The sequence below is a fragment of the Saccopteryx bilineata genome, chromosome 3 (genome assembly GCF_036850765.1).
Source record: "Saccopteryx bilineata isolate mSacBil1 chromosome 3, mSacBil1_pri_phased_curated, whole genome shotgun sequence".
Taxonomy (NCBI): Eukaryota; Metazoa; Chordata; class Mammalia; order Chiroptera; family Emballonuridae; genus Saccopteryx; species Saccopteryx bilineata.
The window spans coordinates 257,555,496-257,582,114 of NC_089492.1; the positions used below are offsets into that span (position 1 = coordinate 257,555,496).

General features: G+C 49.1%; 3 protein-coding genes across 5 annotated transcripts in view; 1 reads left to right on the forward strand and 2 right to left on the reverse strand.

Moving 5' to 3' along the window:
• ARMH1 (armadillo like helical domain containing 1) overlaps nt 1–2,453 on the reverse strand; it is a 56,056-nt gene extending 53,603 nt beyond the window's left edge. The window contains 1 exon segment of the mRNA XM_066269391.1: nt 2,379–2,453. The gene's annotated coding sequence lies outside the window, so the exon portion shown is untranslated.
• A 154-nt stretch (nt 2,454–2,607) lies between these two features.
• On the forward strand, nt 2,608–22,680 carry TMEM53 (transmembrane protein 53). Its single transcript, XM_066269390.1, has 3 exons — nt 2,608–2,772; nt 15,576–15,697; nt 20,403–22,680. Exons 1-3 carry the CDS (start codon nt 2,712–2,714, stop codon nt 21,099–21,101), a joined length of 882 nt encoding a protein of 293 aa, XP_066125487.1. The 5' UTR covers nt 2,608–2,711; the 3' UTR covers nt 21,102–22,680.
• Nucleotides 22,681–23,399: 719 nt separating this feature from the next.
• The window catches only part of RNF220 (ring finger protein 220), a 239,133-nt gene continuing 235,913 nt past the window's right edge, over nt 23,400–26,619 (reverse strand). For all 3 annotated transcript variants that reach the window (XM_066269389.1, XM_066269388.1, XM_066269387.1), the window contains 3 exons: nt 25,354–25,462; nt 25,136–25,210; nt 23,400–24,418 (listed from right to left, as the gene is read on the reverse strand). In XM_066269389.1, the coding sequence (XP_066125486.1) occupies nt 24,347–24,418; nt 25,136–25,210; nt 25,354–25,462 (256 nt within the window). In that variant the 3' untranslated portion in view covers nt 23,400–24,346. The remainder of the gene's footprint in view (nt 24,419–25,135; nt 25,211–25,353; nt 25,463–26,619) is intronic.

Here is a 26,619-nt window from a genome sequence, read left to right on the forward strand (position 1 = left end):
GTTTGAGTGCACGTTCACCAGCTTGAGCACGGGATTGCTGGCTTGAGAGTGGGATCATCAACATGATCCCATGGTCACAGGCTTGAAGCCCAAAGTTGGTGGCTTGAGCAAAGGGTCACTAGCTCAGCTGGAGCCCCTCGGTCAAGGTACATATGAGAAAGCAATCAATGAACAACTAAAGTGATGAAACTATGAGTTGATGCTTCTCATCTCTCTCCCTTCCTGTTTCACTAAAAAAAAAGAAAAAAGAAAAAAAAATTCTCTCAACTTCCAATGTACTAATCTCACATGCTTCCTTTGTGTTACAATGCAAATGTCATTACACCTTTCTAAGTGAATTTTTCCACCAGTGCTTTGGATTCCCTGTTATTTTTTCAGGGTTGCCACTTTCTCAGTTAACTCTTTTTCTCTGTAATTTTAGCTTTTCCTTTTGCTGGATCCATGCCAACACTATTTCTCCCATCTGAACAAAAACATGCACCTCCTTCCAGCTATTGCCATCTTTCTTTTTCATCCTACAGAGTCAGCCAACAATAGTCAAAGTGTACTGTAGCCCTGGCCAGGTAGCTCAGTTGGTTAGAGGGTTTGTCCCTGTACACCAAGATCGTTGAGTTGGATTCCCCAGTAAGGGCACATATAAGACTCAACCAATGAATGCATAAATAAGTGGAACAACAAACTGATGTTTCTCTCTCTCTTCCTTCTTCTCTCTTTAAAATCAGTAAGTAAAATAAAAAAGTGTATTGTACATTCAGTCTTCATTCTTCACTCTCCCACCTACTTCTCAACTCACTGTAATTTGATCTCTGCTTCCAGCACTCCACTAAAACTGCATTTGCAAATGTCACCAACAACTTCCTTGTTTCTAAATCCTATGAAACCTTATTTTATATGATTAGTCATCAGCCTTCAACACTTTCCTCCCTTGGCTTCTAAAATAGCATGTTCTACTACAGATTACCTTACCATTCCAAATACTTCTTTTCAATTATCTTTGCAGACTCATTCTCCTTTGCCAGATCCTCAGACTTGAGTGCTTCTCAGCAATCTGGCCTCAGCCCTCTTCTCTTCTTATTCTACACATACTCTCCAGGCCAGCTCAACAAGCTACTGGTGTGGCTGCCATCTGTAAGGCACTACAGACTACCACATTTCTATTTCCAGTTTAGATTTGTCTTGCAAACTCCTGTCAGGAGTACTCAACAGCCTCTGGGATACCTCTGCTTGGAAATCCCACTGGCACCTCAAATTTGCCCAGCCTAGAACTTACCCTCTCTTAAAAACCCTGCTTCCTCTTCTTTCTGTTTGCCCAAGCCAGGAGCTTAGAAGTCATCTTTCCTTTCTTCTACTTGCCCCACCAGGCACCAAGTCCAGTTTTTTAAAGTGTTTATGGAATCCATCCCCTCCTCTTTATTCTTGCTATCTTTCCATTCTTTAGGACACCATAACCCTTCCCTGTTACTGAAACAACTTCCTAACTTGTCTCCCTTCTCCCAACCCCCAATCCATTCTCTGCATTATCTTTCTAAAACATAAATATGATCGTTATTCCTTTGTGAAAGCCCTGCAATGGTTCCCCACTGTCCTCAGGATAAAATCTAAGCTATTGCACTTACAGGAACCACATTGGAAAATTTTTACCATCAGTAAGATCTACCTATAAATTCAAAGCTGAGCTTGGCATCACAGACACTCCAAGATCTAAGCTTAACTGTTCTTTCAAGGCTACTTTCATATTAGTATCTCCTCTGGCCAGAAAATGCTCATAATTTATGACACTCCTCAGTTTTCCCTTTTTGAGATTCTGCAGAGTCCTTTCCACTCCATATCTCCGCAAGTCTTTCAAGGTCCACCTCAAGAGCCATCCCCATTGCCATAAATGTCCCTTCAACACTTTTTGAGCTGACACAGAATTACGGTTTGTTCATGAATGGTTTTTCTCCTTCTCCTTTTAAGACTTACGGTAAGTCAGGGTCAAAAGCGTAATCCTCACTACAGCCCACCTACATAATAGGTGCTCAGTAAGTACTTTTTAAATGCATGGATAAATGCAAGACTGTATTCGCTAGCCCCTTTGTGTCCCCCACGAACAGAAGATTTTCTAAATCCCCTGCTGTTTCCTCCACTGCTTCCTACCCGCCCCATAAGTCAGAATATGCATCGCCCCACTGGCTGGAGGATAGGCAGGCACGCGCCCCCTAGGCCGTTTTGATCGTTTTTCTACCTTCCACCTTTGGAGCTGTGATACTGGAGGACGGCAGAGGTAGCTAGAAGATGTAAATCAAAGGGCAATGTCGTCCACCCCGTAGGATAGGACGAGGTTGAGAAGGGAGACCCTCTCCATTCCTAGGACAGAGCAACTCCACAGACCCTCTTACCTACAACACAGAAGGATGGGGGACTCTTTCTGACCGGCGTCGTATCTGACCAATACCTGACCCATATTAATCGAGTCAGCCAATAGCTACAGGCCAGAAATAGAATGGGGCGGGGCTCAATTTGGTTGCTAGGGCCGAGCTAGTGGGGTGCGGGGAGAGCCTCGGAAAGACTCAGTAGTTGCTAGGGTGGGAGGTCACAGAGCGCGGTCAGGGATTGGGTAGCGTCGGAGGTGGGTGCTGATTGGGCGGTGCCTAGGAGGTACCCGGGTGAGGCGCGAGTGCGCGAGCGGGAGTTCCGGCGGGAGGCCCGTGCTGAGGGCTGGCACCTTCACCATGCCCTCGGCTGAGCTGGACTACACCATCGAGATCCCGGATCAGCCCTGCCGGAGCCGGGGTATGGAACGAGGGTTGGGTCCAGTCGCGGGAGGTGATCTAACGAGCCTGGGTCGCTAGCGCAGCTGTGGCTCCGCCCCCTCGCGGCCCCGCCCTCTCACGGCCAGCCCCCTCACAGGGTCCCGCAGGTCTTAGACTTCGACTGACCCAGAGAGCCCCTCCCCCTTGTAAGCCCCGCCCCAGAGTGCTTCAACCTGTTGGAGCCCCTTAGTCCTCTACTCTGTTTGGGCCCCCTTTTAAAATTTCTTTTCAATTGGAGTCTTTAAGTCCATGCCCTCGTTTTTCTCCTGGTAGCTGAAGGTTGGGGAGGGCAGGGTTCCTCCTGATTCCTTTGTTTGCGGTCGGGCTTCCCACTTCTAGCCCCTCTTCAGCGGTCGCGGCTAGAGGTCCCACTCTTTTCCTGGGGTCTTCGCCGAAGCCCGGGACACATAACCCTTATTTCTCTATCCTCTCCTCTCGCCATAGCTGTGGTAAACAGAGCAGTCCCTGCTGTTGGTAGAAGTCGTTTCACATCCTGACTCCTCCCTTTTGTAGCTAGATGACCTTTGGCAGGCAACTCCCTCTGAACTTGTTTCTCATCTGCAAAACGGGGGTATCGATAGTAACTTCCCACACAGGGTTGTTGGTTGGACAACTGAGATGGTTTTGTGTCAAGGACCCAGCGTAGTGAATGGCATGGAGTGAGTTTAGTGATTAGCATTATTTTCCTCCCTAGTCATATAATTAAAGAAAAGTGTGTGGGAGGCTCCCTAAAATTAGTAGCCTGTAGAGCAGGCCTGGATCCCTGGCAGTGTGAGTAGGATTGGAGGCCCAGAGAATGGGAAGTTGAGCCCTGATGGGGAATTAGGGTAGAGGAGCCTTAAAGTGCAATGTCAGCCCAAGCCCAGCAAGTCTGTCCCCTGCATTACTCCATATCGCCTTCACGCCTCCAGTCTCACTGCCCGCAGCTCAGCCTCATATTGCTAACACAGTGATCTTCCTAATGCAAAGATTCGATCTTATCACTGCTCTGCGTAAAACCCTTCAGTGGCTCCTTATTGCCCTCAGGATAAATCAAGTCCAGATTCCTTAACATGGCTTTCAAAGTCCTTCATAATTTATCAGCCCCTGCTTACCTCTTTGGTCACTATGTCCTTCCACTGTTCAATTTGAATTTTATGGTCTGGCAAACAAACTGCTTGTGATTCTCCACACATTTTTTGCTTCTCTGCCTTTGCTCCTGCTGTTTCCTCTGTCTGGAATGCCCTTTCCCCTCTGCTGCCCCACACTGCCCCTGTGCTTGTCTGGCTCATCATTGAAGGCTTAGCTCAGATGTCACCTCCTGCAGGAGGGCCTTCCTAGACCCCTCACATAGCATCTGTGTTCCTTGGTTGGGATCTATGAGGGGAGGGCAGCCCCTGGGCTCCCACAGGACAGATGTCTCTAGACCAGCTATATTTCCCTAGAGCTGGGCTCAGGGAAACCTGATCTGTTGGCTTAGAGCTCTTGAACTAATAGATGTAAAAGTGCTTCTGGGAAGTTTTGGCATCAGGGGGAGATGAAACCAGTTAATATTTCTGTGCTTGGAGAGTCTTCAGCTGCAAAGGGCTGGAGCTGCCTTCTGTATGGCCAGGGGGGCAGAAGTTCTCTCTCAGCCCAGGTGGGCAGCCTGGTGGTTTTGGTTTGTATTTCAAATTTACTCCTACTGCTTCTATGGCTTGTCAAGTTGTTGAACCTCTCCGAGCCTCAGATTTCTCCACAGTGAAATGGGAATTATAATAGTGCCTGTGGCGCAGTGGTTAGAGTGTTGGACTGGGACATGGAGGACCCAGGTTCGAAACCCCGAGGTCGCCAGTTTGAACATGGGCTCATCTGGTTTGAACAAAGCTTACCAGCTTAAACCCAAGGTCGCTGGTTTGAGCAAGGGGTCACTTGGTCTGCTATAGCCCCCCGGTCAAGGCACATAAGAGAAAGCAATCACTGAGAAATTAAGGTGCTGCAACAAAGAATTGATGCTTTTTATCTCTCTCCCTTCTACTCTGTCTGTTCTTCTCTCTGTCACACACACACACACACACACACACACACACACACACACACCACTCTCTCTCTCTCTCTCTCTCTCTCTCACACACACACACACTGCCTATTCCTGGGATTGTGAGGGTTAACAAGGTAGTGGCTGGATGTGTGTGCCTAGCACATTGTTGGTATGTTTTCTCTGTTTGTGGCTTCCGCACTGCTTGAGGAGACTGGGTCTTAGAAATGGAAGAAATCTCAGGAGTCCATTTTGTTCTGCATCCGTCTACTAACACAAGGGCATTCTGTTGCTACCAGAATCTTCCCTGACAGGATGTTTCTTCCCAAACATCCTGGCCTATTGGAAGCAACTGGGATTGTTAGAAAGCACTTCTCTTTCTTGAGCCACAATAGTTCTTCCTGCCATTTCCTCTTTTAGTTCAGCATTTGCTCTGTCCTGGCCATGGGTTAGTCGCTGGTGCCTCCGAAATGACTCACACACAGGCTCCCCTCAGGGAGCTGTGGTTTTGGAAAAGGGTGAGGTTATAAGCAGCTGGTTTCACAATGATGTGGTAACTGGAGGGCTACAGGGTCGTTGTGGGTACAACAGTAATCTCTCTTCCTCTCTCAAGAAGACAAATTCATGCCTTCCTCAAATCTCTCTTCTCCAAGATAAGTACCTCCAGGGCCTTCAGCTGCCCCTCCTCTGATTTAGTTCCAATAACCTCCTTTTGGTCGCTCCTGTGGACTGGCTTTTGTTCATCATGCCTTTCCCTCAAAGAGCATACCCCAGACTGAGCAAGAGGTTGTAGGACCCTCAGGGAGAGGTTACAGCACTGAATCTTTGAATTCAGATCTCCTGAATCTTTGCTTCCCATCTGCAGAGAGCTCCCTTCCAGGGTGACATTGCTTCACACAGTGACAGTCTTTGGGGACCCCGGAGATTGTCCTTCTTTTGCATTTACTGTTTAATGGTGGAGAAGTATGCAGGACAGTCATATTTAGTTTCTGGAATTGCTTTCCCCCCATATTTGAACATCAGCACAGAGCCCAGCACTGCTGTGAGTTGAGATGGAGGTGAGCAGCTGCTGCTGGCACATCAGTTAGCTGGAAGGCAGCTGCAGATCTGGGGTCCTTCAGAACCCAGGCTGGGCAGGGCAGTGTGGGAGCTCTCTCCTGGGAATCCCACCACCAGTATCCATGATCTGTGGCTGCCCTTGCAGTCTGGTCCGTTGCTGAAGCTGTTCCTTTAACCTGAAACCTCCCCCCAACCCACCCACTCTTCTTCTCTGCCCAGTGATCCCCTCCTGCGCCTAATGCCCTGCTCCCATCTCATTTCCTTGGGGAAATGCTTTGTCCCAGGTTATTTCAGCTTTCAACTCAGGAACCTCATTCTTAAACTTTTGCATGCAGATTTCAGTTGCCATTAGGAAGTGTTGCTTGAATACAGTTCCATTTCTAGGAAACAATTAAGGACATAAACAAGGGAAGACATTAAAGTATTTTAATAAAAGCAAAAAATTGGAAATATGTCTAACAGTGGCAGATTGGTCACTATAAATTATGAAATATTCTATAGCTGCTCTGCAGCCACTAAAAAGAATGGTGTAGGAATATGTAAACTGACAGAAGAGATGTTCACAATGTATTGCTAAATTGAAGAAAACAGATTACAAAACAATATGAATCCAATTTTTTTTTAGATATTCAGTTTCTCCTTTTCTACAGTGAGCATACATTCCTTGTGAAGTAATAATAATAACTTCAATTTACTGAACTCTTTCTTTATGCCAGGTACCCTGCTAAGCCCTTTATAGTCATTATCTTATTGAATCCTTTGTATTATTATTCCTATTTAACAGATAAGAAAATTAGTTGAAGCTTAGATAATTTGCTCAAGATCTGTTTCATAGTTACTAGTGGCAGAGCCAGAGATTTGAACCCAGTTATGGTTTTATACAGCATGTACTCTTAGGTACTGTGCTACTCTCCTATGCTCTTATTTCAAAAGTAAAAAATAGCCCTGGCTGGGTAGTTCCGTTGGATAGAGCAGTGGTTTTCAACTGTTTTACACTTGGGGACCAGTGAAAATGGAACTATTTCAGGGACCACTATGCAGAAATCACCCTAAGCATAAGTGAATTCAACTAATATCTATAATCATACAATATCAGGTGGTTAACTCTTTTGTGGGTCAGCATGAAATTTCTGGCAGACCGGCAGTTGAAAAACACTGGGATAGAACGTCATCCTGGTATGCCAAGGTTGCGGGTTGATCCCCGGTCAGGGCACATACAGGAACCAACCCATGAATGCTTGGATAAGTGGAACAACAAATTGCTGTTTCTCTCCTCTCTCTCTAAAAATCAATCAATAAAGTTTTTAAAAAGTAAAAAAAAAAAAAAAAAAAAAAAAAAAAGACATTTAAGAAAAGTAAAAAAAAAAAAACCCACAAAAGTAGATTTAAAATAATTTGGTTGGCCCTGGCCGGTTGGCTCAGCGGTAGAGCGTCGGCCTAGCGTGCGGAGGACCCGGGTTCGATTCCCGGCCAGGGCACACAGGAGAAGCGCCCATTTGCTTCTCCACCCCTCCGCCGCGCTTTCCTCTCTGTCTCTCTCTTCCCCTCCCACAGCCAAGGCTCCATTGGAGCAAAGATGGCCCGGGCGCTGGGGATGGCTCTGTGGCCTCTGCCTCAGGCGCTAGAGTGGCTCTGGTCGCAACATGGCGACGCCCAGGATGGGCAGAGCATCGTCCCCTGGTGGGCAGAGCATCGCCCCATGGTGGGCGTGCCGGGTGGATCCCGGTCGGGCGCATGCGGGAGTCTGTCTGACTGTCTCTCCCTGTTTCCAGCTTCAGAAAAATGCAAAAAAATAAAAATAAAAAAAATAATTTGGTTAAAAAATAATTTGGTTTAAATATAGGAACTGTAAGACTCTAAAAAATATTTCTGGGGAGTAGAGGAATTTGAGTCTCTCTTTATTCTTCACATTTTAAAAAGAAAACATAGGTTCTTTGTATTTTGATTCTGGCTTACAGATAAAAAGCACATATTGTGCCACAGACTCGTACACATTGTCAGCCTTTGCCTTGGTCAGCTCTGTGTGCCCCGGGGGTATACGCAATCTAATTTATGCTGCAGTCTTATGACTTGAACTGTTGTACAATATATGTATCCGTAATTCTTATATTATTGGTGTCAGTATTATTTTGTTGGGAAATTCTAGAGAACAGGGAGCGTGTGAGATTGAATTGTTTTGTGGGGTCATCAGAAAGTGCCAGGGTTGAAAGGAATACTTCTGCCTTTCCAAGGGGCTTCTGGGCATCCAATATATGGCCTCTTTGACTTCGCAACCTTTTTGACTTTCTGGAGCACCCTTCCCTCCTTTTTAAAAATATAATATTTTAACTCTTATTAAAAAAGTGATACATATTGATTTTAAAAAATGGGTAAAAAATATCACAGAAAAACAGTTTGCCTCTAACCCCAGGAATAATTGCTATTAATATTTGATGTAATTCTTATGTATATAAATGTTTGTGTGTGTGTGTATTCTGTTATTCATACTGCTTTTCAACTTGCTTTTTCACTTAATGTATTATTTTTTTAATACTAGCAATTATGAGATATAATTTACATACCATAAAATTTACCCTTTGAAAATGTACAATTTATTGGTCTTTAGTATATTCACACGATTGTGCAACCATCACCGCTGTCTAATTCCAGAACATTTTCACCACTCGACACGAAAACCTGTACCCATTAGTGCTCCCCACCCCTTCCTCTCAGCTCCCAGCCAGCACTGATCTACTTACTATCTATGGATTTTCCTGTTCTGGACATTTCATATAAAATGAGTTATACAATATATGTTTTTTTGTGGCTGGCTTTTTTCACTTAGCATATGTTTTCAAGGTTTATCCATGTTGTAGCATCAGTGCTTCATTCCTTTTATGACCAAATAGTATTTTATTGTATGGGTATATCGCATCTTGTTTATCCATTTATAGGTGATAGGCATTTATTTGAATTGCTTCTCTTTTTGGCTATTATGAATTACGCTGTTAGGAACATTTGTGTACAGGTTGTTTTGGACATATGTGTTCACTTTTCTTGGGGGTATATACCTAGGAGTGGAAGTGCTGGGTCAAATGGTAACTCTATGTTGACTTTTTTTGAGGAACTGCCAAACTGTTTTTCGAAGGAGCTGTACCTTTTTACATTCTCAGCAGCCACAGGTGAGGGTTCTGATCTCCCCATCCTCTCCAGCACTTGTTACTATCTGACTTTTTGATTATAATCATTCTAGTGGTCTCTCACTGTGGTTTTGATTTTCATTTTTCTAATGCCTGTGATGTTGAACAACTTTTCATGTGCTTATTGGCCGCTGATGTATCTTCTTTAGAGAAATGTCTCTTCAAATCATTAGCGCTCTTAGAAATCAGGTTATTTGTGGGAGCATTTGAGGCCTTGCTTTCCAGCATTGTTATCAGTTTGGCTCAAATAAAATCGTATTTAAAAAACTGGGTTGTCTTTTTATTGTTGAATTGTCGAGAGTTTTTAATATATCCCAGATACAAGCCCCTTATCAGATATATGGTTTGCAAATATTTTCTCCCATTCTGTGAATTTGTTTTCACTTTTTTTATGGTGCCCTTTGAAGTAAAAAGTTTTTAATTTTGATGAAGTCCCAATTTATCCACCTTTTCTTTTTTAAAAAAAATTTATTTATTTTTGACAGAGGCAGGGAGACAGAGAGAGGGACATACAGACAGGAAGGGAGAGAGATGAGAAGCATCAATTCTTCATTGCAGCACCTTAGTTGTTCATTGACTGCTTTCTCATATGTGCCTTGACTGAGGGGCTGCAGCAGAGTGAGTGACCCCTTGCTCAAGCCAGCGACCTTGGGTCCAAGTCAGTGACCTTTGGGCTTGAGCCAGTGATCAGGAGATCATGTCTATGATCCCACGCTCAAGCTAGTGACCCCGTGCTCAAGCCGGATGAGCCCGTGGTCAAGCTGGCAACCCTGGAGTTTTGAATCTGGGTCCTCCATGTCCCAGTTCGACACTATCCACTGCGCTACTGTCTGGTCAGGCTACCTTTTCTTTTATTCCTTATATTTTTGGTCATATTTAAGAAACCATTGCCTCATCCAAGGTCACAGATTTACTCCTGTGTTTTATTCTAAGAGTCTTATGTCTTACATTTGTGTCTATGATCTGCTTAATGTATTATTGACTATTTCCACACTATAAAACATTTTTATTTTTTAAGTTTTTTGATTTTTCAATCTTTTATTTTTTATTTCAGCAACTCTGTTGTTTAATAAGTTTGATCAATGTTTGTTTTTTTAAAAAATTGAGTTTATTAGGGTGACACTAGTTAACATAATTATATAGGTTCCAGGTGCCCAATTCTGCAACACATCTCTGTGCACCATATTGTGTGTTCACCCTCCAAGTCAAGTTTTAGTCCATCACCATTTATGCCCCCTATGCCCTCCTCCACTGCCCCCTCCCAGCCATCACCACCCTGTTATCTATGTCAATGAGTTGGATTTTTATTGTCCTTTCTTGTTCTATCCCTCCACCACTTTCATTCTTCTTTCTTAGAAGTGAGGTTAGTAAATCAAAGATTGCATGTTTTTGAGACTTTTGATACATGTTCCAAAATTGTTGTGACTCTCTTCTCTCTACCACTTCCCTCCCCCTTCCCACCTGTCTCCCACTGCTCTGGTTCAGGTCTTTGCCATCTCTTGCCTCATGCTACAGTAGTTTCCCGCCTGTTCCTGATGGACACTTGCAGGGCAGTGTGACAAGTGCAGTGGTATAGATGGGTGCTGTGGCAGTGCAGAGGAGGGGCATCTAACCCCTGCTGGTGATTTGGGGTGGGGGTGAGAAGGGTTGGGGAGGGCATCAATGGGGGCTTCCTGGAAGCGAACAGTGTGCTGACTTAGAAGGTGAAGTGGGCATTAGTAAAGCATAAACACAGAGCACCAGCAGCAGCTGGGGTGTAAGGGGCATGTGTGAGGTCCTGGAGGTGGAGGCAGTGTGGTGTGGTGGTCCAGAGATGGATGCTGGCTCTGCCGCTTCCAGGCTACATGTTCTTGGGGAAAGGGACTTACCCTCTCAGTGCTTTAGTTTTCACATCTGTAAAATGGGGGCAATAGCTAGTAGTAGTAGCTAACTCCTAGGATGGATCGGGGCAGTTGAGGCAGCAAATGTTGAGGTTTCTGGCAGGTACAACCCGTTCCTTGAGGAAGAACAGGCAGAGAGGTCAAAGTGTTGGATCTGTTGATGTACAGAGGCAGCCGTGTGTACAGGTTTGGAGCTGAGGCAATAGAGATTTGGTTAAGATTAGGGCCTTGGAAACTCATAGACACAAAGAGTATGGAGATTTGGCATGATGAACACACAATACAATATACAGATGAGGCCCTGGCCGGTTGGCTCAGCGGTAGAGCGTCGGCCTAGCGTGCGGAGGACCCGGGTTCGATTCCCGGCCAGGGCACACAGGAGAAGCGCCCATTTGCTTCTCCACCCCTCCGCCGCGCTTTCCTCTCTGTCTCTCTCTTCCCCTCCCGCCTAGCCAAGGCTCCATTGGAGCAAAGATCGGCCCGGGCGCTGGGGAGGCTCTGTGGCCTCTGCTCCAGGCGCTAGAAGTGGCTCTGGTCGCAACATGGCGACGCCCAGGATGGGCAGAGCATCGTCCCCTGGTGGGCAGAGCATCGCCCCATGGTGGGCGTGCCGGGTGGATCCCGGTCGGGCGCATGCGGGAGTCTGTCTGACTGTCTCTCCCTGTTTCCAGCTTCAGAAAAATGCAAAAAAAAAAAAAAAATATATATATATACAGATGATGTGTCATAGAATTGTATACCTGAAACCTATGTAATTTCATTAACCAGTGTCACCCCAGTAAATTCAATAAAAAAAACCTGGGGCTTAGGTTTTGTTACCCAGGGGGTCGGCTGGGAAAATGGTTACAAACTGGTCTCTGGACCACTTGGGTTTGGATTCCAGCTTTACTACTTAGTTACGTAATCTCAAGCAGGTTATTTACTATCTCTGTGGCTTAGTTTTTCTTCCATAAAATGAGAATAATAACAATTCCTTGTTCATGGGATTGTTGTGAAGACTGAGTTGATACATAAAGTGCTTAGAATAGTGCCTGACACATAATGCTGTTTTTGCTGTTATTGTTTTTCTTGGTAATGGGAAAGAGGGGGAGGGTAGGAGCTGGAAGGAGATATGGAATTCAGAGTTTTATGATGGTTTAGGAACAAGGGGCGTCATGGTAGGTCTTGGGGTGTAATTGGGAGACTGAGCCAGTGCCTGTCTTCAGTGCCTCAGGGGCAGTGGCCAGAGGCAGAGAGATGTCAGCAGAGGGGGTGGAGAGGATGATATGGGCCAGTGGAATGAGCCAAAAGGAATGAGGGTTTTACAAGAGGGTGTAGGAATCATGATCCCGATGTAGCCATAAATAACAATAGCCATAGCAATTACTTTTATGACTCTGGAAAGGGCATTGGGTAACAAGAAGAATGCCAGCTCTTTCTCCTTGGATCCATCCTTTACTTCCTAGCCACGTGTTCATTCATGCAGCTCATGAGTGTCTGAATGTGCCAGCTACAGTGCTGGGCGCTGGGGCTGGGCAACGAACACGACCGTTCCTGGTTCCTGCTTTCCCGGAGCCCGCTGGACTCCTCAGCACAGCCTGAAGGCCCTGCAGGATTGGGCCCCAGTCCCATGTTTGGCAGCTTTCCTCACCAATGGTGCTCCCTCACCAGGCACCTAGCCTCCCAGGACTGTTTGCTGTGCCCTGGACCAACTACGACTCGACTCCATAGCCCTCTGCCCCTGCTCCTGCCCTCTGCCCCGGCGTGCGCCTGCTGGTCCTTCCAGGCTGGAGCTGCAAACGTGTCTTCCTTTGGGAGGCCTTTCCCGGTCACCATCATGCTTCAGCCATGCTCCCAGAGCACCTGGGACTTTTCTGGCTCGTGGCACTTCATGTATAGACTCAGAAGGGCAGCGTCACTCCACTGGAAGGAGGTCATGACAAAGGCTCTGAGTTAGCAGTGGGCATGGAAAGTAGGGCGCTGGGGGAGGAGATGTCAGGGAGTGGGAGCTGCCCACAGGTGCAGAGCACCTGTGGCTTAGCGGGCAGCTGTGAATAACCTGCAGGAGTGGGGGGACCAGTTTCCTCCCTTTAGAAACATGATGGAAAGCTTGGGCTCTGGGAATAGGCAGTTGCGTTCAGGGAGTTCGTGTGCCGGAGTTTCTTCATAGAGATGCATATCTGGGGAAGAGTCATTCCTACCTGAGCTGGGGAAGCCCCGGGTGCTAGAAACCTGCAGTGGGGTAAAATAATGGAGTTAGAAATCCCAGCTGTGGGAAAAGGGCAGAACCTTTCTCTACTGGGAATGTATCATCTCTGCTGGTTGGGATGGCCTGAAGTTCCGGCAGCCACCATGGGGTATGACTTCTCTTGGCTGCCTGCTCTGTATTTGAGATAAATTCCAAAGCCCTTTGCTGGTCTCTTGGTGGTGGCCCATGGAATCTGCTTAGGCCTTTGAATCCTAACACCATCACTTACTTACCTGGTTGCCTTGGGTAAGGTGTCACACCCTCTGAGACTGATCTTTAAATAGAAACACTCCTAGATTGGACCCGTATAGGCCGGGGGAGGAGAACCTTTGCTCAGACAGCTGCACAGAGTTGAAGGAGCTTCCCTAGGGCAGGTCTCAGGAATCCAGCTGCTGGATTTCAGAGATTCAAAGGCAGATCCAAATTGTAGCTGTTGATGACCACCCATTAGGCTGCTGCAGTCCTGGGTAGTCATCCCTGGCAAGGTTGGGCTGGGCCAGTGAGGCCCAGATACGGCCTCTACCAGAAAGGCCAGTGCAGGTGAAGAGCTGCTTTGACAGAGGACAGGGGACACCAGGCCGAAAAGGGTGAGCGTATTTGGAGAGCCCCGAGTTAGACCTGCGGGCTCTCACTGCTCCCCCATCAGAGGCAGAGGCCAGTGCCAGGAAAACCTGGGAGGCCTGGCAGGCGTGAGCAAGGGACCGAGGTGCTGGCAGCTCCTGCTGCAGGCCGAGTTACAGCCCAGCCTGGGATCCCCGGGGGTGCAGGCAGTTCATCTCCAAAGGCTGGAGTCGCCACTGCTGGAGAGCAGGAGCAGTGAACTTTTCAATCACATTAATTTCCACAGGAAATTGTTGTCTTCCTTTTGTCCAAAGGTTAGTGATTTATATTTACCATTCTCTTAACTAGCCTTGAAATTTACTGTTGCCAGGTCACCACCAGCCTCCATAAATCTCAGGGTGGCAGTTGAGCATAGCCAAGTGGCTTGATCCTTGGAAGGGCACACCCCAGCTCTTTCAGGAGGGCAGAGAACTAGCAACAGACAGTCCCCGCACAGAAGTCCCCCTGAGGGGTGGATACTCACTGGGCAGGGGAAATGGGATGGGGTCTGACCCACAAGGTTTCAGGGAGGCCTCTTCAATAGCAGACAGAGCAGACAGCTGGCTTGTGCCTCAGCACCTCATGGGAGGAGACACACTTCTAGTTGTGGACAGGGCTAGTGGCACAGCGGGTATCAAGTGGCTTAATTAGGATAGGGGGCAGGGGTTCCTGTGACCTTTGGCAAGTACCTTAACCACTCTGTGTCTCAGTTTCCTCATCTGTAATAATACTCCTCAGAGTGTTGTTATGAGAGTTAAACCTCAGTAAATATTAGCTAATATTATTCTCTGGCAGGACAGGGTGGGGAGTTTGGTATGGGCCTCGGAATCCTTCTGCTCCGCTTCTCTGCTTACACTGTCCTTTCCATTTCTCTTTTTAAGACCCTCTTTTTTCATCTGTTTGTAGAATTAGAGCAGGGGCTGGTAAACTTTTCTGTTAAGGGCCAGTATTTTATGCTTTGTGAACCATGTGGTCTGTGTTGCAACCACCCAACTCTATTTTAGCACAAACACGGCTATACACAAGAAGTAAATGAACGCAGCTGTGTTCCAATAAAACTTTTACTTGTCATCACTCAAATTTAAATTTCTTAAAATTTTCATGTGTCACAAAATATTCTTTTTTTTTTTTTTCTTGACAGAGAGAGACAGAGAGGGACAGACAGGAAGGGAGAGAGATGAGAAGCATCAATTCTTCATTGCGGCACCTTAGTTGTTCATTGGTTGCTTTCTCACATGTGCCTTGACTGGGGGCTTCAGCAGACCGAGTAACCCCTTGCTCAAGCCAGCGACCTTGGGACCAAGCTGATGACCCTTGCTCAAACCAGATGAGCCCGCGCTCAAACTGGAGACCTTGGGGTTTCGAACCTGGGTCCTCTGCATCCCAGTCTAATGCTCTATCCATTGTGCCACTGCCTGGTCAGGCTATTCTTCTTCTTTTGATTTTTTCAACCATTTAAACATGTGAACATGTTTTTATAGCTCACAAGTCATACAAAGACAGAGTATGGCTGGCTTTGGCCCATGGCTTGTAGTTTACTGACCCCTGGATTAGAAGGTGAAATTGCATGGAGCAAGTATTCATTTTTCTCACCAGAGTACCCTCATGTGAGTTTTTCCAATGACCCTGGAGTGCCTTCCTCCCGAGAGGCCTAACAACTACCTGAAGCAGAGGACAGAGGAAGGAGCCCCTAGGGAACCTGGGGCACAGGGCTGGCCAGATGCATGGGCCTGTACGCCTCGGTTCCCTGCCTGCACCTAGAGTGGTACTAATTCTGGATTGGCCAGTCACCCCACCCCACACCCCAGCTGCAGTGCTGACAGTCTCACCTGTCTGTTTCAGAGAGCAGCCCAAGTCAAGGTGCGAAGGAGGCGGGGACTCGACAACCTTTGGTGATTCTCTTGGGCTGGGGTGGCTGCTCTGACAAGAACCTTGCCAAATACAGCGCCATCTACCACAAAAGGGTGAGTACCACAGGCTGCAGACACCCAGAGCGCTGGGGCCCAGCCACCTATGACTTCTGGGGGGCAGTGCTCTGAGCCTTGGCTGCCTTCATCTCTGGGCTGCAGCAGAGGCAGGCCTGGGAATGGCTCCAAGAATGGCCTGTGAGGAAGACACTGGGGTCATGGGGACTTCGGCAGAGTTATCCCCTTATGCTGCCAGCTCTTTGGCCTGGTCTGTCCCCTTCAACCTCCTGCCCTGCTTCCCTTCCTTCCTCCTTACACCCTGCAGTGGCAGTCCAGCCCTGTTGTGCTCCCAGCTGTGGAGTCGGCCCAGACCTCTAGTTGGCTGGATACTGCCTTTCTGGGCTGCAGGAACCTGGGCCGGGTGTGCTGGGCATAGTCTGTACTCCCAGGACTTTCTCTGTTTCTGACCAGGTGAGGTCCTGTCTGAGGGTGACCATGGCACCTTCGCTTTCTCAGAGTAGAAGGGCCTCTTGGAAAAGAGATTCAGGCTACGGTGTCCTTGCTTCTTCTCAGGCTGCCCTGAGAGTAGGGTCAGAGGTTGTGGTAACTGGAGAGAGCCTTAGGAGGGCCTGGTTATATTTTGAAAGTCCCCTTCACATCTTTGGCCTCTGTCCTGGTCCCGTCTGCCGTCCTCACGCCAGACCTCCCAAAGCGAAGAGACATCAGCACAGACAGCCCCGGATGCCAACTGGGAGCTCTGGGCTGAGGAAGAACAGGAGTTCCTTAGGAGAAAGGCCAGCTGGTGTCCACCTCCCCGCAGAGTCCCTCCACTGACCCACTTCTGCACTGTGCCTGAGGGGAGGGATGGCCCTGGAATGGGAGAAGAGGGGGGAGAAAAGCTAGTTCTGAGCTTGAGGCTTCCTGCAACCAAGAAGGCTGGGCCTCTGGCATCACCTTTCCAGACTTACTCTGTAGGTGGTTTCAGCTACTTCTGAATTCTGCTGACTGGGCTAGGCCTGTTTGGCTTCACCATCAGACTCAGATCCATGACGGCAGGTGGGGGAATAGGAAGAGGTGAGTGTGGCTAGAACAGGGAATGAAATAAAGGGCACCTGTCAAGAGATGATGTTGAGGAGGGTCCTTAGGGGATTTAAGCAGGGGTGTGAGGTTAGATTTGTGCTTCCGCAAGTCCTTCATTGCAGAGCAGGGGAAGGCCTGGAGGGGCCAGGACTGGAAGCCAGGAGTGTGTTGCAGTGGTCAGGGCCTTGGGGCTGGTTGTGCTGGTGAAGGGAAGTTGATAGCTTGAGGAGCTTGTTGGGAGGTAGAATGGAGGATTAGTGAGGTAGGCACAGGGACAGGGAGGGGTCCGCGGTAATGCCAGGGTTCTGGCTGCGGCAGTTCCTAGGTAGAAGGAGGTGTTTTTTGAGACAAGGAATACTGGAGAGGACACCATAGGTCCTGGGGTGGATGAGCGTCCCCCAGGGAGTGTGTAGAGGCAAGGAGAAGAGGGCCTAAGACAGCTCTAAGGAGGCCAAACTTAAAGGAGCAGAAGATGAAGAGGGTCCTATGAGGAAAGGAGGAATGGCCAAAGAGGGATAAGAATACCCAGGAAAGTGTGGTGAATCCAGAGTCTTTGGGAAGCGGGCCACTGCAGAGGGTGGGAGGAAAGATGTTATTGGGGCAGAGGGCATGGGGAGAAAGGGAGGGAGCAAAGCCCAGGGAAGGCAGAGGGCTTGCGGTGGCAGGGCCCAGGGAGGGCTCAGTCGGTGGTGGGCCCAGGGAGGGGTCATCTGGAAAGGAAGGTAGTGCCTTTACCTGTGATTGGGAGGACAAGGGGAGGTGTGGAGAAAAACTTTTCTTAACCCCAAACTCCTAATACTTTATTATTTAAAAAAATAAATAAAAGCACCATCTTTTACCATCTAGCGATTGCCTGCCTCCATTTACATGTTAGTATATATTTATTTCAGCTTTTTCTTGGTGTGTGTATCTTTACCTAAATGAGGTCTATTGAATATACTATTTTATATCCTGCTTTTTTTCAGATCATGATCTCCACCTTCCCATGTTAATATCTCATCTACAGTAGTTCCAGTCCATATTCAGATTCTCTAATAGTCCCCAAAGTGTCCTTTATAGCTGATTTGCCCAAACCAAGATCCAATCCAAGATCACCCATTGCATCTAGTTCCTTGACCCTCTTTCAATCTAGAACAGTTCTGTTTTCATAACTTATTGAAAAGCCTGGCATTCCAGAGAATATATCTAGGAATGTGTGATCCTGAATGTTTCTGGATGGGAAGTAGAATGGGGACTGAAAGGCATCATGCGATCTGACCATTTGGGAGAATATGGTGACCTTCATAAGAGCAGTGCAGTCATCAGATCGGAACTGTGGGAAGGGATGAGGTGGAGAGCCGGTTGGGTGTCAAAGTTTGTTTAGGAAGCTGCAGAGAAGGTGGGATAGAGTTATAGGGGAACATGGTATAAAACAGAAGCTATTTTTAATAATGAGATCGGTCTGTGCAGGAATCTAGAGAGAGGAAGGGACTGAAAATACAGGAGAGATTGGTGAAGAGTAACCGCAACCGCAGAGTCTTGTCCTGGGACTGAGCACGTGCAAAGATGGAGAGATGGTTGGCTTCAGGGGAGAGAGAAGAGATTGGGATCTGACAGTGAGACCCAGGTGTTTGGCACAGGGACTTCTGGGAGCATCTGACAGGAGAGGTGGCAGCAGAGATGCTAGGCATCTTGGATGCAGCTCAGTCTGTGTGGGCCTTCACGGGGTGAGCTCTGTGTGCACTCACTGGGGATGGGGAGTTAGAGGGAATGCTGTGTGTGTCCTTGAAGATGGTACCTTCACAGGAACTGCTGAGGTTCTATCTGAACCATCCGTTAGTTTTGCATGTGATTGCTCCTGGGGAGGAGTGTGTGTGTGCACGTGTGTGCGTGTATGTGCACACTCTCACTTAAGGTGATGCAACATGAAAGTACTATACGTGCTTGCCAATAGTATATGTGCTTGTTGGTGTGTGTTGGCAGCTGTGGTTTTTGTGCACTCAATGCGTGGTGCAGCGTATGCCCCAGGCAGTGGTGGAGACCTGTGGGATGTGAGATGGACTGACTTTGTTTAGTCCAGGAGTCCCATGTGTAGCAGTGAGGCGGGAGCGAGTTTGCATTTGTGGGCAATGCTGTGTGTGGGTTGGGGGTGGGTGGGAAGACCTTTCACATCCTACTTGGGGCGTAAGAGCAGAGCACTCTGTGAACTGTCCAGAGAAAAGGGGCCAGGTGGCATCAGTGACCCCCTCCACAGCCTCAGGAGGGGTGCTTAGGCCTCCAGTACTGTGGTAAGAGCAGTGCCAGGAGCAGTAGGGGCAGGAGTCAGATTAGGGAGGTGAAGTCAGGGTTGACCTTGGCTAACCATCCCTGTTTGGCTGTGGGTCATTCAAGTACTGGGCCTTTGTTATCACTCCTACCATCACTAATTACTGCTACTATTACCTGACTTTATACTGGATGCTGAGATACATTTTTTCATTTAATTTTCACCATAAACCTATGAGATGGATGAAGACAGACTCAGAAAGATGAAGTAAGTTGCTCTTTGTTCATACTGTTAATAAGTGGTGCCAGGATTTGAACCCAGCCCTGTCTGACCCTAGAGGCAGCCTGATTCTGAGTCCCCTAGCAGAGGACCCTCTTTCTCTAGAACAAGTTAATGAGAGGGGATTAGGACTCAGGCTTGGTGGCTTGGGCCACCTTTTCTGACTGGCCTAGAAGGGGATCTGTCTGGAAACTTTGAGCTTGACCCATGAAAGAATTTGGCTCAGATTTTAAAATTTGAGGCCTGACCTGTGGTGGCCCAGTGGATAAATCGTCGACCTGGAATGCTGAGGTCGCCGGTTCAAAACCCTGGGTTTGCCTGGACAAGGCACATATGGGAGTTGATGCTTCCTGCTCCTTCCCCTTCTCTCTCTCTCTCTCCCTCCCCCCTCTCCCCTCTCTCTCTAATAAAAATGAATAAATAAAATATAAAAAAATAAAAAATAAAAAAAAAGATTTTAAAATTTGAGGAACAGCATTTACTATATATGGAATTTCAGGGCAAGTGGGAGTAGTGATCCCAGGCTTTGGAACCAGACAGATTTGGGTGCTAGTGCCTGATGCCAGAAAATACGGATTGCTTTCAGAGCCCCGTGGGAAGGTAGCAGTGACAGAGACTGACTTGGTGCGGGTCTGGCTCACAAGTGACCTCTAGTGGTAAAGGCTGGGGCAAGCAGGTTGTGTCTCTGGTTTGAGTCTTATGGGAGGGAGAGTACCTCCTTGTGCCTGGGAGGTAGAGACAGTGCAGAGGGGAGTTGCTGTCCCAGGGTGTAGCAAAGCATTAAGGCCTTGAATATGCCAGAGCTGAGCAGAAGAGGGTGCAAGGTCATGGGTGGAAGAGAGACAGGAAGTGGACCAGAGTGAGGAGACTTCCTTCTGGTCAGCCCAGATGTCTCCAAAGCATGCTCTGGGCTCCAGGCCTCACATACTATCCTGGGCTGAGGGGGCTTGGCCAGTGTGAAGTGGTTATTCTTCAGCCTTCCTCTCTGGAAGGCACCGTGTCTGTGAGTGATGAGCTGGTGCCCAGGCTGCAGTAAGGCCTGGAGCACTGCCGGGCTTCTGGACCTCCGGAAGTTGGAGCTGCTGGACCTCCCTAACCTTAGCTTGTACCCACCCACCCCATCCCTGAGGACCGACCAGGCCTCTCTCCTCTCCCCAGGGCTGCATCGTGATCCGATACACAGCCCCATGGCACATGGTCTTCTTCTCCGAGTCCCTGGGCATCCCTTCACTTCGTGCTTTGGCCCAGAAGCTACTTGAGCTCCTCTTTGATTACGAGATTGAGAAGGAGCCACTGCTCTTCCATGTCTTCAGCAACGCCGGTGTCATGCTGTACCGATATGTGCTGGAGCTCCTGCAGACCCATCGGCGCTTCTGCCACCTGCGTGTGGTGGGCACCATCTTTGACAGCGGTCCTGGTGATAGCAACCTGGTGGGGGCTCTGCGGGCCCTGGCAGCTGTCCTGGAGCACCGGCCTGCCGTGCTGCGCCTGTTGCTCCTGGTGGCCTTTGCCCTGGTGGCAGTTCTGTTCCATGTCCTGCTTGCTCCACTCACCGCCCTCTTCCACACCCACTTCTATGACAGGCTACTGGACGCAGCCTCTCGCTGGCCTGAGCTCTACCTCTACTCGAGGGCTGATGAGGTGGTCCTAGCTAGGGATGTGGAACGCATGGTGGAAGCACGCCTGGCACACCGGGTCCTGGTGCGCTCTGTGGACTTTGTGTCATCTGCACATGTCAGTCATCTCCGTGACTACCCTACTTACTACACGAGCCTCTGTGTCGACTTCATGCGCAGCTGTGTCCACTGTGCTGAGCCTTGTTCCACCCACCTCACCTCTCCAGAAATAAATGCCTGACACCTCCTCATAACCTGTATTCATGGATGGGGTCCTCTTCTGGTTCAACTCCTTTCAGCCCTTTGGGACTTTGTGGTCCCCCAAATAGAGTCCCCTTGGGCCCCTGCCTGGGGGACTGTGGTGGTCTGCATACCCCAGGGTCCTATGGGCGTTCCTGGGCATGTCTGTGGGAGCCTTGCAGAGGTTGTATTTGGACAAATGTAGCAGGCTGCTGGTTCCTGGGGCATGTAGGCTGTTAGGGTTAACGAAGTGGTGGTGGTGGTGGTGGTGGTGGGAGGTTGATAACAAGTCCCAGGATTGATCTCTGATTCCTTGAATGGAAACAGCTTTGTGAAGAGGTGCCAGAGGGTAGGATCAGGCTGGGACAGAGATCTCTGCTCCAAGGCCCTGGAAGGGCAAAGCCCCACAGCAATGAGGCATCATCCCTGTGGATCCCACTTGGCAGTTCATGCAGAGACTTTTCTGACCTCTGCCAGGGTGTCTGACATAGAAGCCAGATGGGGACTAAGAGTGCAGAGGTGGTGGGCCTGCCTAGGTCCCCCACACTTTGCCAGGAAGCCACTGGATCCAGGAGAATTACAAAGTGTCTATAGAATGGGCAGGTGGAGTGGGGAGCAGAAGGAAGACAGCAGTGTCCTATGAGAGCTGGGACAGGTGAAGTCAGGATTAAGACCAGCACCAGGGCAAGGGGCCATTTGACTGAAACAACAAACTCCCTCATCTCGAGGGAGTCCCACTTTGATTCTCTCCAGACAGGAGTGGTGGCTTTAGCCTTGGAGTGCTGTATCATCTATTATTCTACAGGTCACTGCTGCACAATGGAACATAGTAGGTATTCTGTGGTTATCAAGGGGCTTTGGGGATAGTGATGAGTTCTGAAAATTTGACAGGTAGTGGAGATGGCTAGAAAAGCTGTAAGTGGGAGCTGGACCCTGATATTCTCAGGGCTGATGGACCCTCTGGAAGTTCTACTTGCATTGTCAGTTCTCTGGGACCTCTAGGGACTGTTGACAGCTGAGTCCTGTGTGGCTGCATTCCTAGCCATGGCCAACAGGTGGCAGTGCTGCCTGGGCCATGAGACAGAGCTCAAGAAATCCCACTGCAGGGTGAGCTTCAGGCCCTCACTCTGGGTTAATGTCTCCTACTAGAGAGCATATGGCCCCCAGGGTGGGAGTAACCAGTCATCAAAGAGCTACCAAGTCCAAGGCAGGAAGAGAGGAGAGTTGAGAGCTGAAAGGGTGGGAACCACACATTACCCATTTGTCTTCCAAACCCTTGGCCATCACTATGGCTATTCTACCTGGACAGGCCACATACATTTCCCTAGAATCTCAGGCCTCAGGATCATTGTGTTCTGATATTTGGAGCCATCAAGCTGGGCATGGGGCTGTGTAGGAGCTCTGCTGGAATCCAACCAGGCTGATTTGCCGTAAGGAAGAAGAGGCTGGAGCTGTCAACTGGACCCAATTCTGTAGTATGGACCACGGGCATCCCAGAGATGGGTGTGTGTAAGGCAGGGGATTTGGGAAGATGGTGAACCTGGTATATGAGACTTTGTAAATAAAAGGAGTCGAGTTATGGAGATATTCTAGAGTCTTGAATTTTAGAATCTTATTTTCTCAAAACAGTTTTCTGCTGTGGAGTACTTATCTGCAGCTTTGAGCACCTGCCTGACCAAACACCCTTATGCTGACCACTCACTGGCAGTGGGCAGCCATGGGGATGATGGCAGATAACTATGTCCAGTGCTAGCTGCCCAGTCTCAGTTGCCTGACTTGAGAGTCCATCTTGGATAACAGGTTTCTACTCTTTCCATTTGATGATCCAGGCAGTAGCTACACTGGGCTATTGGTCTAGGTTGAATAGAAAAAAGCCAAGGGGGTACTGAGATGGTGGTTCCATTTTCAATCTCTGGCTTGTTTCAGGGGACTAGAAAGGGACAGAGGCTTGAGACTTATGTTTTCACCCAAGATTATAACTTCCTGCCCTAGATTGGGTGCTAGAGCTTGCATCCCCTCTGTACCCCCAAGCTCTGACCTCTTCTGTGATTAATGAGCTGACGATTCCACATCAATAAGGAATTAACCTGGAGCCCCCACCCATCAATAGGAGTCTGGGTTCCCAGCCCCATCCCTGATGCAGTGCTTCAGGGTCCTGGTGCAGACCAACCCTGCACTGCTTTACACACCCACAGCCAAGTTCTTTCCCCCACACTGCTGCCAGGAATTAACCCCTTAACTACCTTTGTCCACACCCACTCATCATCTCTCCCCCCCCCCGCGCACACACACAGGCAGGAGCTGTTTATATTGGTTTAATCCATGTCAAATGTAGTTTACAAAGGGAAAGGACAAGTACCTTTGTATAGAATATACAGACACAGCATCACACCGTGGGGCCCACAGGAGGGGTGGGGAGACAACACTCTTCCCCGGGAACAGCAGCTCTAAGCCCAGGAATGGTTCTTGGCAGAAGGCTGGGCAGCCAGGAGCACCCCCATCCAAACCCAGTCTTAGCCCCTGCTGTAGCTCGGTTCCCTTTTCTGTGCCTCCCCTCTCCCCCAACTCCTTATAAGGAGCCCCAGGAGCTAAGACTAAGGAGAGGATCATGTCCCTTGGGGCATGTGCCCCATGTCTGGAGAAGAAATATACACCACTGAACACCGAGCACATGGGAGAGGGAGGGACACATGGGAGAGGGAGAGGCAGGTACCCCAAGAGGTGGATGGGCCGAGCCCCCAGCCAGCCCTGAAGGAGGCACTGCTTCCAGGTGTTCTTAAAAAGAAAAAAAATCATACAACCAAAGGGGAGAGGAAGGTTAAGGGTAGGTAAGGTGTTACCCCATTTATACACAACATTGTAAACATACACAGTCTATATTACATGTGCTTCAGTCTGGTGTTTGCATGTCTGTCAGTCGGTCAGTCAGTCAGTCAGTCAGTCTGGGGGCTAGATCTCAGGACACTTGCCCTGCTACCCACTCCACCTATACCCCCCTGCCCCACTCTGGGAACAGAACCTGGAACAGGTATGGTCCCCAACCTTGATGGGAGCCAACAAGCAGGGCCTGGGCCTCAGCCTCCACTCTGGCTCCAGAGGCCCTTGTGTGCGTGCGTGTGTGTGCGTGTGTGTGCACGCATGTATGTACACGGGGAACCTGTGTGCAAATATATACAAAGGGTAGGGTCAAGTCACAGAGGCAGCAGGCAGGGCTGCCTGAGGCGAGGCCTGCCTGGGGTGGCTAGCTCACAAGTAGATCCTCCGCAGGTCTCCCGGCGCTGTGATGGTGTTGCACTGTGGGCAGAGCTTCTTGGCACCCTGCAGGGAGAACAGGGGAGGGCTCTGGTTACACACACAGTGCTACATGTTTGCTCCTGTGAGCACCTGGGTCTGTACCAGTTGTGTGCTGGGCCCTTGGTCCCGTCAGCATCGGCTGGGGATCCATGGGCGGCCTCTGTGCGCAGGCAGGCACACTCCTGTGTTGGGGGGATGCCAGGATCAAACCGCCTGGCCAGCCCCGCAGCAGGAGCCCCAGTAATGAGAACAAGGCTGGGTCCAGCTGTGGCTGCCTCGGCCCTAACGAGATTACATGCGGCCTTTGATCAGGACACAGAGCCCACGTCCGGGCCTTTTATTGCTGTCTCCGGGCGACATTTTAATGGCTGCTCCCGAGCGAAGAACAGGGGCAGGAGCAGAGGGAGCTTAGTAATGGGAGGGGGAAGGGCTGAGACCTTGGTCCTGCTTACCCACACCCAACCTCCTTCTGATCCAGGATCTCACCAATATGTGTTTGACACAGTGGGCCTTCTAGGGGTGGGGGCACAGGAAGGGAGCAGGCAGTGAACCCAGAGAGGGGGGAGGTGACAATGTAGTGAGCTTGGGGGATGGGGTATCCTGGCTTCAGGCTGTGTTCCATGGTCCTGCTCCCCCTTGCCCCTCCTCATTCCCTCTCCCAAAGCAGGCTCAAGCATAAGCAAGGACATGTGGGCAGTGCCCAAAACAGCCACCCACTCTCCAATCCCCATGCCACCTCACCAGGGTCCGCAGCCAGCACTCCTCGCAGTGCACATGCCAACACTGGATGGATGTTAGGGGCATCGAGTATGAGTCCTAGGGAGGAGTGGGTAGAGAAGGGGTCACACTGAGGCTAGCCCACCCTCTAAAGGGATCAGATCACAGTGCAGAGACCCTTTCCAACCCCCAGGGGGCAAGGAAGCATGACCAAGGGCACCAGTAGGTTCCCTTCCTCTCACCATGCAGATGAGGCATTTGTATCGATCCCCACGGGATAGCTGCCGTTCAAGTTCCCTGACCCGAGCCTTCAGGGCTTCAAACGTTGTCACAGCTGAATCTTCGGTTATTCTGTAAAGAGGACAGCATAGTGGGCAGGCAGCAGGCTGGCATCCTTATCTGAACCTCGTTTATACCTTCCTTGAATTTCAGAACCACACATACAAGTATCTCCCAGATGCCCCCACTCCCCACCTGCCCATATCCTGTATCTGCAAACTCCACATTCCAGAATGAACTCCTCACCGTCCTTGTTCTTCCACCTCTATCCTGGTGAATTTCTAAACCAGATACTGGGGAACCATTCTCAAACCATTCTTTCCTGAAAGTATCCCTGACATCGAAAATCGGTCATAGTTCCTAATGTCTCTGGAATCTTCACCTCTGCCTGCCCTCTGCCCGCACTCACCCAGGTCCTCACCCTGCCATCTGGGTTACTCCACTAACCTGAATGGCATGCTTCTCTCTGCCTCTAGTCCCCTCACTTCTTTTTACTCTCCCAGCACCTAGAATCTTATAAATTTGACCATTTCTACTTCCAACAGTTCAATGTCTCTTAGAGTAAAGCTCTATCCAACTCCTCACAAGCTCACAAGAGCCTCCTTGGTCCCCAGGCTGCCACATCATTCAGTGCCCTGCCGCATACTTTAAGTTCTGTCCACACTGAAACACTAAGTTGCTCCACACACCCCACCATTTTTCATTCCCTTGGCCTCTTGGCACTTTCTGCTTCCTCTCAATCCACACCTCCTAATTCACTAGGTTCCATCTCATGGTTCAGACCTAGTTCCTACCTCTTTCCAGAAGCCTTCCCAACTCGCCAGTCAGCACCACCACTGGTGGCTGCCTCTTCTGTGCTCTGCCAGCCCCCTGCACTGGACTCTACCCACCACAGCAATATACCTACAGATGTCTTTTTCTCTGCTAGACTCAGTTCCCTGAGGGCAAGCTGCTCATTCTACCAGTATTGACTGTGGACATAACTCTACGCTAGGCACATGAGTATGACTGAACATTTGGTGAATCAAGAGCCAGTTCAAACCCCAGGAAGAGTGAGGGCTGTGGGGACCGGAAGAGTCCCACATAATCTAGTTCCCTGGGGTGCAGGCCTGGCCTGCCTTAACGGCTCCTTGCTGTGTCTTCTAAGGCACATCAGATTCCCTAGTAGCCCTCACCTGATGTCCAAGAACTGCACAAGAAGGTCCCTACAACCTTTGAAGACTTTTTGG